Raw genomic sequence first — 13,610 nt, 5'->3', positions numbered from 1 at the left:
AAAGTAAAAGGGTTTGTTAACAAAGGATACAAAAAGGATACCTTAGATATTAAATTATCTATTCTTATGGCTACAAGGAAATGTCATTCCATCCCAGGTTTCTTTTGTATTCATGTTTAATAATAATATTTTCATGAAAAAGTGACTCAACTTTAGACCACAAAACCAGTGACTGTGTGTTATGCTACTATATATCATATCACCAAGGGAATCTTGGCTCTTTACAAGTCTGCAGGTCGCAATCTTGTAAAATGTCACACCGATATTGCCTCGCACTTTCTGACGCACACCGAATAAAAGCCACGACTGAGTCAGTCTACAGGTTTGCATCAAAGAGAGCAAAAAGGGAAAGCTGTCCTTATCTGAAGTCTATTCCCTCAGATCAAATCAATTCAGGGAGCAAAAAGCTAAAGTCCTGCTTTGTCAATTCCAATTTAGAACAGACGTCTCCAGATATGTCAGCTCTGATGAGACAAGTGAGACGGTCGCCATGATTTTTTTCAGCTTGAATGACCGGCTATCCCTGGAAAGACAACATCTCTCTTTGTTGTCGTATTGCCTGCAGTATTTCTCAGTAATTTAACACTCCAGTTCTTTTCACTGCACTCAAGAGAATTCATATTACAAAAATAAATAAATAATTATGGAAGGCAAAAATCATTCAGCCACCTATTTCCCAGGGGATACAAACACAAGCCAATGAAACAAGAAAATCATTTGTGAATCATCCATAAGCTGATCTGCTTTCAAATAATTGGCATCAATATTATGAAATATAAACTATTCAATCACTGATTTGAAGTATGTTAGATAAGAGCCGGTGTATGACCAACCAGGTTAAGACAACAAAGCAAGCAATTCTCATCAGGGTCCAAGCCCCTTGACATAGTTCATAAAGATCTGATAAGCCATTTTCACAAAATGTTTATGGATAATAGCGTCCCCTATGGTTTAATGTTTGTCAAATTTGGTCCAGTAATTTAGAATTTGCTTCCCAAACAGAAGTTTAATTTAATCTCATAAGCTATTGCTGTTTTCCGGATATGGCCAAAAATGTTTTTTGCTAGTTAGAATTAAATATTTGTGCAGGTTAACTTATACATTTTGGAAATTAGTTACTTGTCTTTGACAACCTTAACTCTGCCAGGTATCTAGAATTGCCATGGTGAATTTCATAGCAATCGACTTTTCAAACTCTAAGAAAAGGTCAAAAGTAAATTTTGTGATGTAGCAAAAAAAAAAAAAAAAAAAGATTAGGCAAAAATGAATGTGGCCTATACCATCTGACTTAGTACAGTGCAAGGAACACATACATATAAGACATTAAATTGTGTGACTTATAGTTTAGAAGTTACAGGACAAATTGCAAAGCCCCAATGATAGCACCCCCTAAGTGAACATATCTGATTATTTTTTTGATCCGCACACAAGCTCTAGTTACCAACATGTAAATATAATCTCAAAACTCCTTTTGGTATTGAGCTGCAGTATGACTTTTTTATGGAAGAAAAATCAAAATAATAAAAAACCAAACAGTTTCAGTAGGGTTCCATGCTCTGCTGGATGCATTCCCTTGCCTCCGCAGGCTTGGTCCCCGAAAAAGGGAAGTTGATATGTGGTGAGAGGTTAACCCTCCTGAAAAAAAAGTTTGAATAAATGAGGTTTTTTTTTAAAGTTACAGTGTTTGGATGTCTCATTAGCAATAAAAAAAAAAGATTGGGTTTACACACAAATTTATGTGTGCGTGTGTGTGAAAGAGAGTGTTGATTTAGGTCCAGATTGGGGAATTGATCTTTCTGAGGCTAAGAAGCAGCTAGTCTTTGAATACCAATCAGAGGTAATTAACAGCAGCTAATGGACTGCCACTCTCTCTGCTCTTGTTTCTCTTCCCTCTATTTATTCATTCCCAATATTTCCTTTTAATCCTTTTTAATACACAGCCATATTAAAGATGAATATTAATTAATAGTCTTTTTGTTTTAAACTGTCCTAACTGTCGGCTTTCAAGAAGACCTACCAACATCCTACTTTTGGGAGGGAGGAATGAGTATGTTTCAAGTGTGATGACAGTAAACAATGACCACTCCTAATGAGGTTCCTGTAGGCACTGCAATAGCACCCAGTGAAAAAGACATTTTTGTTTTTCTCCTAACCAACTTCAGCACAAGTTGAATTTTACCATCTAGCTCCACCTCATCTGACCAGTTGAAGGTTTTGGCAGACTGTGATCGAAGATTCAGTAAATCACTTGCCAAATATTTTAGATGCTTGTCGTTTTTTAGTTTCCAACAACAGCTTCCAAGAAATAAATCAGTGACATGAATCATTTGGTACGTTGGGTTATAGACCTCGATTGACCCACTGTGAAGTAAATTTGCTGATAACAGCCACTGAATTAGAAGTTATGTATAATCTGTTGTTTTTTTCTGATTTGAACACGGACTGCTAAGAAAAAAATAGACTTAGCCATTGCACTGTCACCCACTGATTGGAGGAGGGGTTAATTTCCTAGCCTCAAATTTTGTTTTTTTTGCATTCTCTATGTTGCTCCTTTAAAACCAGGCTTTATAAGCATGGTAGAACAAGCACAAGTGATCTTATACTAAAAGAGACCACAATTACACTAAGTTAACATTGAGACCCTGCAGAACAGTGGAAACAAACGACTGGCACCATGCATTTATAGGAATCATGACTGAGAAGTTTCACTTAGTAAGAAGTTTGATAATTGTCTAAGACGTCTAAATAAACTGACTTCCTTTTGCAACCACAAGAGCTCCCCCTCCCAAAACTCATCTTTGTATTTAGAATAGTCTTAAAACAGGTGCAGTGTAGGCCAAAAAACAGCAAAAAACTAAAGTCTCCCATAGATTAATGGATTATTTAAAAGTATTTAATTGTTTTTATTGTAAGCATGAGTTGAGAAGGTTAATGGCAAATATACCAATGTTAATGAACAAGCTACAGTGAAGTGTAAATTTATACATTAACATGCTGAAGTTGTTTGACTTATCCAATCATTAGCTTGTTAAAAAGCACTGATTATTTTCAGGCAACAAACAAACATCTAAGTACCAGATTTTTTTTTTTAAACAACGAATTCCTCTTCCACTCACTCCATTTATTTAACCATTAAATTCAAAATTAAAGTGACAGCATCTATGAAGATAATTTATATGACAATGTCTCAGCAGAGTTTGCTTTCTATTTCAGACAAAGAATAAATAGAGTCTGAGAGCTTAAGACTAAAGATGGCAACAAAATCAACAGAAAGAAGAGGAATAAAATAGTGAAATTATCCCCACCAGTGACAGATGGATTTTTTTGGCATCAATCATGTTTGTTACTAAAATTACAGTATTTTGGTGAAACTCAACAGAAAAACAGATATCCTGAAGATTAGTTTGTAATGTTTTGGCAGTGATGTTTATAACGGAATTAAAGCCTTAGTAAATAAAACCACAAAAAGGTAAAAACATAATATAAAAAGAGAGTGAGACAGAGAGAGAGAGAGAGAGAGAGAGAGAGAGAGAAGGTTTTGACTGATATAAAGAAGAGGAATATAAGAAGCAAATGCTGTACTTGAAGGATAATTAAACAGAGAAATAAATGATGAGAAAAAAAAAGAAAAGAGAAAAAAAACAGATCACGAGATCCAAGAAAGAGTCTTCAAGGTCAGACTCCACTTGATGAAAGTGTCCTAATCACTGTTTTCTGTCCAGAAAAAGATCAATCGACACCGACAGAGACGATGGATGTAAAAAAGATTCCCCTGGTGATCTAATGTTGGCTCCCCTGAGACTTCTCACATCATTACTGTGTTTTTTTTTACCCCCAATTACTTATACACAGTCTAGAAAAAACAGGTTTTTCAGGCTATTTGGCGCACAAAGGCTCTGAATTTGTCATAACTGAAGATTAGGGTCAGTGACTGTATAGGCTTTCTAATTAATGTACAACACAGCCAAAACACCCCACTTTTCTTCTTTGGTTGTGAGTGACACAGCCAGTTGGATTTATAATATCAGCAACAAGTATTAATGTAGCATACATTAGGCATCTGTGGCTGTTTTCTTGTCGGGGCATTTGACAGAACAGCACACAGATTCACTTTTCCTTCTACACTGAGCATATAAACTAACTTGGTTTTGCATGTAAACTGAGCTCAAATCATTTAGACACATGCTTAAGTTATCCACATGAAATTTTTTTAAAAAAATCTAAGGTACTTTTTGTGACTTTGACACTTTCAAAAGGTACCAAACGTAAGCATAAATGTAACTGATAAAAAAAGGAATTTAATTTAATAGTGTGTTTAATGTAAGTCTAAAATACTGAAATCTACATCAATTGGTCCATCAATACCTGCCAGACTTCATGGCACATTTTGGTACTTGTTAAATTTTTTCATATTTATACATAAACAGGGGATGCACCAATATTGTGTGCATGTATCCGTACTAGTAAAAATGTTCAGATACCACAGTACTCATACAACTTTAGGGCAGTGTGACGTTCATGTCTCGAGCCCTTCAGTAACAAGCCCAAAGGTAGCAGCGAGCCGATCCAGCCAGGCTGGCCGCCGCCATCAATCTATACTATTCTAAGGAGGGAGGACGAAATGAGGCGAGAGGATGTGGTCAAAACTGACTGTGCTTATCAGAGTCTTCCACCACGGGTCATTGATGAGCCTAAAAAGATGCTTAACGAGCTGCTTAATGAGCAGAAGCTGCCAACATGGTCTCTGAGGAAGGCATTTAGCTAATGCTAGGCTAATGCTTCAAAACTGACTTTTCTGTCATTTCTTCACAAGCGCAAGTACTCAGGTGTAGGTACATGTACTTGATTTGAATAAAATGTTTAAATGCTATATAGGTGCATCTTTAATCTAAACATATTGCTTCAAAATGCTAAATTTATTTAAATAATCAGAAATATATTTAAGCTGGTTTTGGTGTGTGAGAAGTGGTAAATGAAAATGGCATTTGGTTTAAAGCTGTTGTAGTTTTGAAAAAAAATACAAAAACATTATCTTTAAAGGCATTGCTTTGTTATTGCCTGCAAGCAGTTTAGAGATACACAAATTAATCAAAGTAGAAAAAATGGAATGTCTTTCCAAGTCTTTTCAAGAGATCTAAAGCAGATTAGATCAAAACAAGATTGATTTTGATGATATGAAGGAGCTTTTCAAAGCTCTAGTCTAACAAACATGACTTGGTTCATAGACAGTTTATGTAATTAGCTACTAGGATTTGAAAGGAGATGCTGGGGTGGTTAAGTGGTGCTTTTCGAAATATAAAGAGGTTATGTAACAGTCCCAAACCAACACCTTAATTTTTTTAAAAACCATTCAACATTTTTTTTTCCACGTCGTTCCAATAAATTAAACACTGGATTTCTAAGGAATAACAATTAAACTTTCTCCAGTCAATAAACAACATTTTTTTGTTGTTGTTGTAATATGTAGCCCACAGTTATTCATTTTATTAAAAGCAAGTGATGAGTCAATTTGGAGGCCTTATGACTCTTTTTTGTGTAACTGTGATATTATGGTTTAGAATTGATCATATCCTGTTTTTTTACACTCAAGGCCACACGATCACCATCACTCTTGAAAGGTTTATGCTGCTTTAACTCCTCCGTTCACAAACTTTAAAGGGATTCATTGTAAAATAATTTTACCATCAACCGCTGTGTATAAATGAGCTGCTCTGGAGTCCCATTCTAATTCACATGCCGATAGAGAGCCGGACCTCAGGGTTGTGCTTAAAACCACCACACTTTATCACATAATCCAAATTTGAGCAGGATTCTACAACCTGACTCAAACTGGTGGGGACTCTAAATCAGGCTGAACCAACCAGCTTCACACCAGCAACTGATCAACACTCAAAGCAATTAGCTTCAGAAACACTGAACCATTTACAGATAGGCTTATCTCGTAATGAATCAGTGCCCTTCTGTCACCTGTTAAGGACAAACATAATAAGCTTCTTATAGGGACAGGTGATGAATCAAATATACTCAATGTGTCAAAATTTTCTTCAGGAGAAATTGAATAAAAACTACCACAACCATCACTGTCAAGACAATACTTAAGCTGTCTACATCTAATTCACTAAAAGCTGCAATTATGGCTGCCTTTAACTTTTTCTGTTTTTCTTTCCATAAAAATTTTGCATGGGGCAATGCTTTGTGTTTGTCTCTTTTTTTTTCCTGTCCTCTCAACCCCAGGCGGTCGAGGCAAATGGCCGTCAGTCTTGTGCATGATTCTGCTAAAAGTTTCTTCCTGTTAAAAGAGTCATTCCTTTCCACTGTCGCCTGCTGCTCTGCGCTTGCTGAGGATGGGAGACTGTATCGAAGTGAAGATTTGACGCAATCTGGTGATTTCCTAAGACAAATCTGACTGTACTGTATGATAATTGCTTTGAATCGGCTGTATTTGAGTGGGCAATTTGGACTGAATTCCATTTGATGTCATTTGATAGAATTTGAACTTGTTACTTTTGTATAGTTCCCTGAAATAGCTTGTGTTGTGAATTGGAACTACATAAATAAAGTGAATTGAACTGAACAAAGTTTAGTTCAGTTTCTTTAACACTCTCTTAAAGCTCTACTTACAGCAGAGGGCACATTCCCTGCTAATTCAGAAAATTCTTCTGCATGTATTCCACGTTTCGGTATCCAAACAGAAAGCGTGGAAAAAGTAACAGAAATCAAAGACACGTTCAATAGTCAGAGACGGTAATTCAAGAAAAGAAAAACAAATCTATATATTTTGTATATACTGTCTTGCATTGTATCAAAATATCAAGTCATTAATTAAGACTCATATCACCAAGCCCTATTACTTACTTTAACACTACAAATGCATAACAGTGAAATAAGGAGAGTTCTGCCTCCAGCTATTTTTCTGGGTTTAACCAATATAGATAAGTCTACTTCTTTGTGGGGAGGGTTTGTACAGTTATCACCACACTGCAATTTGCAATGCAGCACAACACTGATGGCATTTAGACTATCATAAAATCCCAACACACCAAATCAACAACGTTAGCGCTGTACTTCAGCAAACTGTTCTACGAAGCACGTCTCTGGGGCATATCTTGCCATCAAACACTTGACATGAGAACTAGAGCTGTGCTTGTGAGTCTATTCCTCCGGTGTGACATGAATAGTAGTTGTGTCTGATACTTGTCGCAGACTGAAGCAGCAATCTGAACAAGCTTCTGGTTGTGTAAAGAAATAAAAAGCAAGAGTTTCAGGGGACCACCTGAATAAAAACCTTAACAAAGTCAACACAGCTCGCTCTGTTGTTCTGATGTTCGTCCTGATTGGGAGAACAAACTGTCTGATGATGTTCATCTGCATCCAGCACAGCTGCTTTAAAACATGCCACTTTAAATGAAGTCGTTTTTTTGTCTTACTCTTTCCTTTTTACATTTTTATCTCACAAGGAAGAGAGTTTAACATTTTTGAGAGCAGCTTGTTGGATTTGGCTGAGCAGTATCGCTAATTTATAGCTCAATATAAGCTTTCATCACCGCACACTGAAGCTGAAAGCTGTGCTGGCTTGCAGCAGAGAGGAGGAACCGAGCAAAGCCCTTTAAACTGAAGATGAAGCACAAGAAGAGGCTCAAGCAGGTCTTCACTATAAAACATAAGACAGATCCTACAAATAATCACCCACAATCACATATTTATATACAGTATATACTATATATTTTAAATTAAATGGCTTGGCTAAAAGATCCTACAGCTTTTAACAAACCCTGACTCTTTATACAGTAATAAAGTCTCGAAGAGCTTGTATTAAACGCATCACCTCCTACAGTAATTACAATTATAGGGTTTCTCCAGAATGGCACACAGCATGGCAGAATGATAGTTTAGGTAATTAGTGCTTGTCGTTAATAGACAAGTTGAAATTTAAAGGAAAACCTGACTAAATAAAACAGCAACAGCAGGAGATGTATACACACTTTCAGACTTTTACCTTCCAATCACCTGGGTAATTCTGATATTGTTTCAATAAAGCAAGAGAAAAAAGGTTTGGTTGAATATGAAAGAGGATTTATTGTTGAGGAACAACTGACAGGGGTTTAATCACAAAGATATTGTGATTGTTGTACATTTAGATTTAGAACTACAGCAAAAATGATTTCAGTACTGGGTCAGCAATGGTTGGTGTCATTGGTTTGATCCTTTGAAAGCGATTGGGAGTCCTGCATATAACTTATACTTATTTATTACTAAGCTTAGTGCATTTAGTGATAAATGGGGACTGTATGGGCAAAGGGAAGATAATGATTCCTGCTGCAATTAAAAGGCCATAACCATGAAAAATCAAGTGATAAGCTTGAGTTTTATTGGAAGGTTTCAGCGACTCTTGTTGGTTATTCAGGCTCTGCAATGAATTAATGGGTTTTATTTTCTGGGTGGGTACTATTCTGTTGTAGTGAGAAAAAAATTAAATGAATAAACAACATCTACTAGATATTGGATATTCAAGTTTGGAAATCTCAGTGTAAATCTTTATAATCTATAATTTCCTGAACCCATCCTGGACAGTGATGATGATGGTGGTCATGGGTGCCTGGGTACCTCATAAATTTGGGGAACACGGTATGACAGGTTAGTGTAATGCAGTGGTTCCCAACCCTGGTCCTCAAGGAACACTATCCTGCATGTTTCAGTTGTTTCCCTGCGTCGACACATCTGATTTGAATGACTGAGTGATTAACAGGCGTCTGCAGAAATTGAAGACCTGCTGAAAAGGAGGGAGACGATGAAAACATGCAGGAGATTGTTCCTGGAGGACCACGGTTGGAAATCACTGGTGTAATGGATAATGCGCCACGCTTTCATGTGGGTGAACTGAGCTTTAAGTTTCTTTTTGTTTTTAAACAAACCATGACTGAATAAAACCAATGTAGACATTTACAAAACTTTTACTTTTAGGCCATGTTTAGTCTAATGTTTGCCTTGACACTTGGGTCTCACACACCTGCATTGTTGAGCTCCGCCTCCGGTCCAGGTAGTTGTGAGTACAAGAGCAGAATTTCCCACTTTTTGTGAACTCATGGATATATCGCACTCCTAAAGAATGCACTCTTTCTCTCTTGCAGTTTCTAAACATTTTTTTAATTAATTTTTAGTTTCATGTTGTTTACAGCATTACAAAGGAGAGAGTCGAGCATGGGAAGTAAACTTGAGAACACAAAAAGTCTTGCAAACAAACAAAAACACCACAAATAGTAGCTTTATTGATTCACTAATCAATGAGAGCAGCTTCAGCCAAAAAGAGTCAAAGGAGAAGAAAAAAAAACAGAAACCTTGAAACCACAGAAAGTGGCAGAGAGCAAAATAATAAAAAAGATATTGTGGCCACAGTGTGTACAGTACACTCTGAGTACAAGAGAAGTGCTGCCTTGCAAAATGAGTGTGTGATAGATCAAACAGGAAAAGGTGATACTGCCTGCAGCCTTGGAAAAATAGTAAACTGATTGAAAGTTGTGAAGGAAAACGTCAACTGGAAATGTGCAGAAACAGAGAAAAAAGGGAAAACTGTGAAAGTGTTTGTGGAGAGTGTGACTTGAAGAAAAGCATAGATTTCAACTATGTATGTGTGTGTGTGTGTGGCATCTGACTGACCTGTGAGCACAGCCTTGGCAGACGGTTCAGCCAGATCCAGGGCGGACTTGCCGTCCGTGTTGCGGATGTTGGGGTCAGCTCCGTGCTGCAGTAACACTGTACAACAACAAGGCAGACACAGACAGTAGCTGAGCTCCTGAACTGACATACAAACTCCTCGACAAACACCTCCTCCCAGTCCCCTTCCTCCTCCTCCTCCTCCTCCTCCTCTCCCATAAACTGCTCTGCCTGGACCTGCTCCTTTCTCCCCCGTTTCATCTTCTGCTGTCCCTCTTCCTCCACTGGTTGTGCCTCCTAGACCTCCGGGCAGCGTTTCTGCATGTCCTGTTTCATGCTTCTCCCCTCCTCCTCCTCCTCCACCTCCTGCTGCTCCTCCTCTGTTGCTAGTGCTGCTCCCCCGGCTGCCCCCAACTGCCCCGCGAGCCATGCCGCTGATGTAAACAGACATGCCACAACAAAAAAGCAGCGAAAGCTACACGCTACAGCCCCCCAAAAAAAAACAATGGATGTGATTAAAGGGCAATGTGACAAGCCACAAAACCCATCCCACTTCCACGGAGGAGAGACGGGAGTGAAGCCTCGGACCGGACTGAGAGGATGAGTAAAAACAAGTGCGGGCAGAAGAGGCTGGCGGCATCGGCAGCAGTAAACAGCAGCGAGGCGGTGCAAGTGGAGAGACTCTCGCCTCTCCAACTGACTGAGCGATGCAGCGGAGAGGAAGATGAGAGGAGAGGAGAGGGGAGGGAGGGAGGAAGGGCGGGAGGGAGAGAGGAGATGGGGACAGAGAGAGGACAGAGGACGAAGAGCAAAAACAAGAGGCTTAGAATGAATGAAATAGAGCCAGAAGTGAGAGTGAGAGAAAGAAAAGGGGGAAAACGGGAAAGGGGGACGAGAATCAGAGATTAGATGAAGTGAAGTGAAGTGAAGTGAAGTGAAGTGAAGAGAAGAGAAGAGAAGAGAAGAGAAGAGAAGAGAAGAGAAGAGTTCTGTGCCTTGCAAACAGGTATGAGCTGAATAACAAACTCTGCCTGCGCTCGGTTTTGTTGTAAATTAGCTCTTTTGAGGGCACCGATGTCAATTCTCTCACTGCCTTCCTCTCCACCTCGCTCCCCACTGCTGTGACTGCTGAGTAGCTCCCACAGCACATGCCCTTTGACTCGTACGCACTTCACACTGCACCGCTTAAACCCGCGAGAGAAGGAAAGGAGACAACCAGGCATATAATATGCACACATGCATGAGCACATAATTTAATCCTGCCCTAGGAGTGATGCAGACCTTTGTCACCTCACAACAAAAATATGATTTAGCTCTGCACCAGTTCCCCCTGCGCCCCATCTGCACACAATGAAGAGGGAAAGATCAACTCGTCCTGACGCAGACGGAGAAATGTTCATGTTGCTAAAAAGCAACATTAACTCACAAACAGTAAAACTGTTAATACGTCTGCGATTCACTCTCTCTTTTTTTTCTGATTTCATTCAGTCAGTTTCTAATTCAGAGTTCAGTGTTGTCTCCAACGATCCTGTAATAGCTGCTAAAGCTCTTGCTGAACAACCTAAATCCTTTTTTATTTTTTTGGGTGCAGGATTAGTTTTTTGTGACAATGTCAGATTTGCAGTTTTATGGCTGTGTGTGGTGTCTGTGACGAGGCATGTACAATAAACTCACATATATGCGGACTAATTTTCGAATTGTGTCTTATCTGAGGCAAACTGATAAACTAATAAAAATAAAAATATAAATAAAAACATCAAAAGACAAGGATAAATAATGAAATAATGGATCTGCAATGGATCTGCAATTACCAAACAAATGACTTTGAAACAAACTAATGACAAAAATTAATCAAAAACTAAACAAAAACTAGCTGAGGCATTAATTGAATGCTTTAAGGACATTCAGAACTTGAGAAACTTAAAGCAAGCATTTCACAAATTCACAAATTTAGCAAAACAATCAACTGTCATTAACATAATCAGAAATATATGCTCATTTTTCATTTTTAAATGGGTTGATTTTGTTTGACTAACACCTCTGAACAGCACTCATTTTCTTTAAATGGCATGAATCGCCTCCTCAGAGGATCCAGCCGTTCCTTCTTCGTTTGACCCAAAACCAAAATGTTTCTGCAGAGAAGCCGAGGTGTTTGGCAAACAGCCGAAACCGAAGTGGAATTAGTGATGACTGTATGATGTAGCTGGCGATTTTGCGCAGCTATTTTTAAAAAAGGTGAAGGGAAACGATTCAAAAGATTATGCAAAACGATCAGCATCAGCTCAGATAATTGTAAGGCGATTATGAAAAAAAAAAAAAAAAACAAAAGCAGAAACAAGCAGAGATCCGAGGGCAGAGGGGGACGGGCATCAATCCGATGTTTTTATGTGCTTATCCAAACTAAAAAAATAAAAAACTATTCAACAATCTTGCCAACAACAGGACAAATCCTTGAAAATAATAGCTTGAAAAGATGCAGTTGTGGCGACAGATTTGTTTTTTTCTATTCAATGAGAAGGACAGCTTGTCCAGAGCGAACTGCTGCTAAATCTTTAGCCTGGCAGGACGACAGGCTGCTAAAACTCCAGCCAGACCACAATCCACTAGAAGTCATGTGATTTCTTTGTTTACACGCTTTGGTTCATCTGTGTAGCTTCAAACCATGTAAAAAAAACTAACAAAAAATGGCTTGATTTAGGAGATTGTGGTGATTTAACTAAAAGTAATTTAGCAGAAAAAATTTAATTCTCCCAAGGAAACAGACAGGAATGTGAAATGAAGAAAACAACCTCTGATTTTTAGGAGCCCATGATCTAAAAAACTGACTTTTTATCAATAGCACACTATTTTATTTATTTTTTTCCTTTCGCTCCATAAGAATGCTGAAGGCCCCCCGTTACTGCAGTCAAGGACGTTTACAGAGAGGAGAGTAGTGATGAGCAGAAATGTGAATGCTAGATTTTTGTGCCAGAGGGAAGAGGGGAGAAATAAAGCACTGTTGAATCTTACAGCCCTGTTGATCCTTACAGCCCCGAGGGTGCCACATTTTCACATCATCTCACATCTCTGTAACGTGACCTAAAAACATTTGATGTTTGCACCTGCTGCAAACAAGTTTTTATCGTCATCTTCCCTTAAAATCAGAATCAGACTACTTTTCTAGAAGTCGAAGCACTCATTTTCCTCTGATGGGAGCAACATGTAATAACGCTTTAATTAGGTATCAACATAAGGCCGAGAGTTTTCACACACTGAATTCATAAATTAAAGTTAAAGCAATAGTTCAGATCTTGTGGAGTGGGATTCTGTGGGAAGGTTCCGAATCCAACAAGATACCTGGAACAGGTTCTTACCTGTTGCAGATAGTGCTTTAAATGGCCTCAGTTTGGAAAAAAAGAAATTAATCCTGACAAGTTTGACAAGTTAACAAGTAGTCCAAGTAGAAAAAGACCAAGGAGGATCGCTACTGACTTAAAACAATTTCAATCGCAAAAGTTTCAAAGTGGTTCCTTCAAATGCTGTTTTTATAAACTTGTATGCAGCCAGTAATTTTGTGCTACGCGGGTATTTACACAGAAGACTTTGGTGATTTACACTGAAACAGAAATACATTGGAATGACCAACTATAGCCACTGTGCCAACCTTTCGTTAGGCACTTTTCGTGTCTTTAGATACTACCAGACCATGGATATCTGAGGAAATAAAACTAAACTCAGCCAGGAAGCCAAATAACACAGAACAAAAATATCCCTATATATGAGAAATTAGATAATTTCTGTTGTCTAATTTGTCCTTGTTTTTAATGTTTAGGGAGATTTTCTTGCTTTAAATTTCAAGTAATGTTTAAGTAAAATCAGCATGAGTAAAGTAAGAGCCAACAACAAATGAATAGGCCTTTTACCTAAACTTTAGTCTAATTTGTAACTATTGATAAATCAATGAGTGACTAAGAGCTTTG

At 38.2% G+C, this 13,610-nt stretch overlaps 1 protein-coding gene across 1 annotated transcript in view; it reads right to left on the bottom strand.

Moving 5' to 3' along the window:
* The window catches only part of LOC108232644 (poly [ADP-ribose] polymerase tankyrase-1), a 77,663-nt gene that overhangs the window by 59,582 nt on the left and 4,471 nt on the right, over nucleotides 1–13,610 (bottom strand). Inside the window, exon 4 of the mRNA XM_017410561.2 lies at nucleotides 9,655–9,750. Coding sequence (XP_017266050.1) covers nucleotides 9,655–9,750 — 96 coding nt within the window. The remainder of the gene's footprint in view (nucleotides 1–9,654; nucleotides 9,751–13,610) is intronic.

The sequence above is a fragment of the Kryptolebias marmoratus genome, linkage group LG14 (genome assembly GCF_001649575.2).
Source record: "Kryptolebias marmoratus isolate JLee-2015 linkage group LG14, ASM164957v2, whole genome shotgun sequence".
Taxonomy (NCBI): domain Eukaryota; kingdom Metazoa; phylum Chordata; class Actinopteri; order Cyprinodontiformes; family Rivulidae; genus Kryptolebias; species Kryptolebias marmoratus.
The sequence above is the reverse complement of the archived record's forward strand: the minus strand, read 5'-3'. Positions and strand labels throughout refer to the sequence as shown.